Genomic DNA, 6,000 nt, shown 5'->3' with positions numbered 1-6,000 from the left:
TTAATTTATATTTTATTTTTATAATTTTATATTAAAAAATTTATAAAATACATATTTATTTAAATATTTGTGGGTATCAGGTATCCACAGGTACTTGCAGATTTTAAAAATATTCGCGAATATTTTTTAAGCGGATATCCAACGAATAAACAAGCAGATAACGAATAGATTTTTCTTTTGGTAGGTCAGATTGTGGGTAAACACTATCCGTGTCCGACCCGACCCAACCCGTTGCCATATCTAGAAAGGAATACGTGAGACATGAAAACAAAGATTACAAAAAAATAACACGAAAGACATATGTTAAAGTTTCAAGATCTTTTTTTTTTTTTTTCTTAATTTAGTTGTTTTCCAGAAATCAAATTAGAGAGGCAATATAAATTCAATAACGCCATTCACTTTTCAGTCTAATAAAAATGGAAAAACGAATCGTAAGCAGCGCATTCTGTTATTGCGTCAGGTCAACTCCACTGCAGTGAAGTGAGGAATACACCGTAGCTGGAGCTGGGGAACCTCGTCGCTACTCGCTCTCGTCCCCGCCGGAGATCCACCATGGACGGCAACCCCACCACCACTTCCTCCTCCGCACCACCTCCCGAGAATTTCAATTTCTCGCCCGATAGCCCCTCCCCGATCACCCTCACTGCGGATCAGGTCAGCCTCTGCACCCAAGCCCTCAACCTTTTGAAGGACAAACTCCAGGCTCCTCACACCATCACTCGGGAGTTTGCACACTTGCAGGTTCGCACCCTAACCTAATTCATTGTTCTCATATCAAACACACTAAGATTCAACGCACCGTGTTGTGTTGCGGTTTCAGGCAAACAGAATAACGCCGAGTGAGATGAGGAGAAGATGCACCGTCGCTCTTGACGGCGTCAATTTGAACAAAAACAGATACACGGACGTTTTGCCATGTAAATTTGTTGCCGAGGGTTTATTGGATTATTGTTTTATTTTCGGGAAAAGAAATTGAATTTTGTCACTTCTTGTTTCAGTTGACAATAACAGGGTTGTTCTCAGATCGAGTTCGGATTATAGACCTGCGGCACAGGGGTATATCAATGCAAGCTTGGTCTCGGTATAAACTTATTTAATGTGCTTTTAATTAAATAACTGTTGTGCAAGGAGACTTAGAGGGATTAGATAGATAGTTAAATTGGCTTGCATATGCCTCTTCAATGTATTATGCAGACCTCCTCCTCTGGAAACGTGTCACAGTTTATTGCCACACAAGGTCCACTTCCACATACTTATGAAGATTTCTGGGAGATGATTATTCAATATCGATGCCCTGCAATTATCATGCTTACAAGGTTGGTGGATAATTATAAGGTACTTGTCACTTGGCCCTTCCTAGCCTATTCGCTAACATATTGAGTTTTTTCTTCCTCGTTGTATTTTTTTAATTACGTTTTCTTTTACTTTCTCTATAGATGGTAAAGTGTGGAGATTATTTTCAAGCGGAGGATGGACCTCGAGAAGTTGGTAATATTTCTGTTATTGGTAAATGGGTGAACACTACTGAAACTTCATTGGTGCTGCGCCTTTTAGAGGTGAACCATAGAGAGGTCAGATGATTTTCCTCTTGTAATGGTTGTGACATTCAGACTATATATCTTTCTTTACAGATTGGCACGGGTACTAGTTTGTAGATGGGAGGATGTGAGATTCAGGAAGAGGTCCCCTTCTGTTGAAAACTATTATTTCATCTAATTCTTGGCCCTTTTGTAATTGTATTGCTATAAACATACGAACCTACTCTAAACCCTAGGATATCAGAAACTTTCTTAGATAGCCTTCACTTTAATGCTTAAACTGAGTTCTTTCCTTAATAATAATATATCTCTCAACTATGTTAACACTAGAACCTGATTGGCCACTACAAATTTAACTATGGAAGTTTAACGAAATGGTGGATTGTGCTCATGCTTTACCGGGGATGGTGGTTCTAGAACTAGATTATGGTTAAAATATAGCAGTTGACTCTTAGTCTTGTTTTTGGAAGTTTAGGGTATTCTTTTGTGTACTCTTCAAATATTTTAAGAAAAATAACGATGGGAACTTTTATCAACATGAAATAAATGACACCCTTCTAACTATAATAACACATAGCTTTGTAAAGTTTTCTGGAAGAGTTCCTAGTTATTCTGCTAATATAATCTTCCATATATAGGTGATTTGAATTAAACGTTGAGGAAGGAGAAATAACATAAGTATAAAAAATAAACCTTCTTTCGATTTTTTAGTTTGTTCTAATTTGGAGTTTTTTTTTTTACTGTCCTTGGTTGTATATTCTTCCATTTTTTTCAAATTAAATTTCTTTTGCACCAAGATAAAAATTCCATGACGATAACCTTTCATCTTTTTGTTTTTTAAATGTTCTGCATATCAAGTGAAGTTGGGTGGAGGGTATCTATTTTGTTTTATTAATATTTTATTTTCGTGGTCTTAAGATGGCAATTTGGTGTTGAGTTAGATAGACACAAGAAACTTGAAAGAAACCATTGATCGAAACCCATCTGGCATTGATTGATGGGAAAACTATTATTTAGTTGTTAATTTGGTTTTTAGGTTGATGGGGGCAATTGCATCTATGTATACTAACCTGAAATATTATTCATCCCAAGCTATATATCTGGGGTTTACCTTATTGCAATATATCATATTTTCCCCCTTGCAAACTTTCCTTTTCTATAAAAAGAAGAAAAAAAACATCACAAATTTTTTGTTATAATTTTGGAATGCACTCAATTTCTCTATATCTTCAATGTTTATTGCATCCTGTTCATGCTAATCTTTATCTATTGTTGCAGGTAGAAGATGCTCCAATATCTGTTTTGCATATTCAGTATCCCGAATGGCCTGACCACGGAGTTCCCAAAGATACATTAGCTGTGCGTGAAATTTTGAAAAGATTATACCATTTACCACCAAACCTTGGTCCAATAGTGGTCCACTGCAGGTTCATTTCGTTACTTCTTTTTCTGTGTTTATGCACTTTATGGCAGTGATGATGACAATAAATCACGTGTACGTATGTCTGACACAAACTCTATCACTCAGTGCAGGTATTGGTAGAACTGGAACATATTGCACAATTCACAACACAATTCAGAGAATACTTGGTGGTGATATGTCTGCTGTAGATATTGCTAACACAGTAGCCGTGTTCAGGGCCCAGCGTATTGGAATGGTTCAGACCCAGGTATCAAGATTTGTTGATTTAATATTTAAGTACGACTAATGAATATACTGATTTTTTATGAAATGGCAAGATTCAGGTGGGCTGCTTGTTAGTCAAGTTCCATTTCTTAACTAAATAAAAACACAGGAGCTTTTGAAATATAAAACAGTGATGGTATGGTATATTGTTTTGTTTGATGGTAAAGAAGGCAGATTATCGCAACGATCTAGGCTAGCTGGCTAGGCAAGCATGTATAAATTAGAAGTTTGAAAGAACATCATTCTTCTTCAGTGGATAATCTATCAATTCCTTTATGTTTAGAAAAAAAGGAATATTGTGTTGCCCAGATTGGAACTCCTAATAATAGTAACATTTTGATGGTAATGAAGGCAGATTGTTGCAAGGAACTAGGCTGGATAGGATGTAATCAAACTCTCTGTTGAGGAACTGTGTTCTCCTTCGAAAGTATCCATCCGTTTTATTAATTACATGAGAAGTGTGTTCTATCAACTAGTTTATTACTAGGATCGATGCTCCTATTACTATTCTTCACGTGGAATATAGAGGTAATTAAGGCAAAAAATAAATAAACTTGTGGAGGCTCTAGCAATCGACATAAGTACTCTAAGAAATAAGATGGGGTACGACTTGCTCTCAAACTAAGAATAAAATGAAGAGAAATAAATTTGGAAAATTAATTTGCATGGTCTTGAACACACTCAGCAAAAACATTTTTCCATCAAATCAAATAACTAGTGTTGAATGGACAATCGAGATAGAAGCACACGACAATTAAGATACGGTTGACAACTATCAACAACTAATGTACTGTCTGTGAGTTCAAGTTATGACAATTAATGCATTTTCCACCAAAATGTGCCATTGAACTTATGGAATTGAAATTATCTTTTTGAGCCTAATCTCCCAACACTATTGAGATTCTTCATGACACAATTGTATTATTCAGTACTTCTAGCACAAATGTTTTGTGCAAAGTTTTTTTTTTTAATCTTTGAGCTTAGGGGCATTGGAAATTTATTTCTAGCTTTCTGTCAGAAATTAAATGACCTGTTTCAAATTCTGATCAGATAAATACCCCCGGACTAAAGTTTTGTATAGACATGTACCCTCCTAACAGACCAAAAATCAAAGATAAGGAAAATTTCTATAATTTTTAAGAACGAGAGGAGATTAATGTAATCGAGGAAAATCTTAAGGAAGATAACATTGTATTCTTCATCCAGTAGGGTTTTTGGCTGAGGTGACCTCAGTTTACCAGACTCTTGGGAATTGATCCTAGTTGGGAGCTTATTGTACAGATCTGGCTCCGTATCTTAATCTGATATTCCTTCCCTCCATCCCCATAATTTGTAATCATAAACCATAAGTATTGTTATTATTATCGTCTGGCCCTTTTTCTTCTATATGCTTACTAGTTGAACCTTTTGGTGATTCTGCACTTTATCAGGATCAGTACATTTTCTGCTATAAAGCTATCATAGATGAACTGGAAGACCTTGTATCTCAACAGTAGAAGGGTACGTACTTCTGCTTTCTTTTCAAGTTCTTCAGATAGCATAAATATTTTAGGTCCTCAAATTCTTTTTATACTGGATAGGATTTGTTTGAGTTTTCCTGTATTCTTTAATTCTGCTATACCCTTTTAAAAGTTTTTATTTTGCTAGCTTGACGAATTGTTGTGTTTTGTGTGTGATGTAAATCCAGAGCTGGAAGGATGTTAAGCTGTTTGGCTCATTTTGAAGCTAACTTCCAATTCTTCGACCTTTTTTTTGGTTCATGCAATGCTTATGTCTCCCGGCAGCTGACACTGAAACATTAGCATTCTGGATATTTTATGAATTTGACTGTTATTCTCTAGCTTTTCATGTATAATTGCAGGCAGGGGAAAGCTCACAGATATTAGCATCTTTTTGGTTATATTGTTAGAATTACATTGGGGATCAGAATGGCATAATTATTAATAGCTGCAATAATCAAAAGTCCATTGCCCTACTGAAGTTAAATAATCCCATTTTATGTGCTTAAGTCTCAAGGTTAGTCAACTTGAGATAAAAGAGTATTAGCAAATTTATCGGGTTATTTATTGGTGCATATTTATATTTAGTTAACGTTTAAGAAAAGAAAAATATTAGAAAAATAAACCATGCGTTGACAGCATAAAGCAGTCATACAATCACAGTATTATATATAAGTTTATTTTTAGCAAGTATTGTCTTAAAAATCTTATTAACGATGATTTCTGATTACTTGGCATTGTGACTTTGTTTACATTGATAGTGCATAACTATTAAATTCAAAATATTATTACCATTAAATAATAATTATATTATTGTAAATACGAGTTCTAGTGAAAAAAAAGTGTAATAATACGCCCACATTAACAAGAATGCAAATTCTATTTTGTTACAAGAACAAATAAGTATCTATGCATTGAATGAGTATGATTTAATTTTAAAAAATAAATATAAAATATACTTAATTACCTTAAACCCATTTGGGAACATATCCTAATTAAACATTTATAGGATAAATAGTTAATTATAAAAAAATACTGAATACCCGTTTATTTATAAGCACCTATGTATGAGTTGTATTTTAATAGACGGAAAAATAAGGCTAAATTGTTTGAGTTATGAGCCATTTTTATAGTGTCCTAAAGTGGTTACTAAAAAAAGTTGAGAATAGGTTGTAGACATTTTTTTAAAACTTATTTGGAGTAATTTATTTACAACTTTTTTTGAACTTATATATTATGATATAAGAACATCTGTCTAAGGATCTGAAAGAATTAT

General features: G+C 34.2%; 1 protein-coding gene across 2 annotated transcripts; it reads left to right on the top strand.

Moving 5' to 3' along the window:
- The first annotated feature begins 401 nt into the window (after positions 1-401).
- On the top strand, positions 402-5,205 carry PTP1 (protein tyrosine phosphatase 1). Of its 2 annotated transcripts, XM_028078121.2 has the most exons (9): positions 404-741; positions 821-917; positions 999-1,081; positions 1,195-1,335; positions 1,437-1,571; positions 2,817-2,965; positions 3,067-3,208; positions 4,656-4,725; positions 4,913-5,205. In XM_028078121.2, exons 1-8 carry the CDS (start codon positions 553-555, stop codon positions 4,719-4,721), a joined length of 1,002 nt encoding a protein of 333 aa, XP_027933922.2. In that variant the 5' UTR covers positions 404-552; the 3' UTR covers positions 4,722-4,725; positions 4,913-5,205. The 2 variants fall into 2 exon arrangements, 1 of the variants encoding a protein (XP_027933922.2); XR_014996502.1 differs by lacking the exon at positions 4,913-5,205 and having other exon boundaries at positions 402-741; positions 3,072-3,208.
- Positions 5,206-6,000: the final 795 nt, after the last annotated feature.

The sequence above is a fragment of the Vigna unguiculata genome, chromosome 7 (assembly GCF_037176805.1).
Source record: "Vigna unguiculata cultivar grain cowpea cultivar isolate G323 ecotype 2 chromosome 7, ASM3717680v1, whole genome shotgun sequence".
Classification (NCBI taxonomy): Eukaryota; Viridiplantae; Streptophyta; class Magnoliopsida; order Fabales; family Fabaceae; genus Vigna; species Vigna unguiculata.
This window is presented reverse-complemented; position numbering and strand designations above follow the sequence as displayed.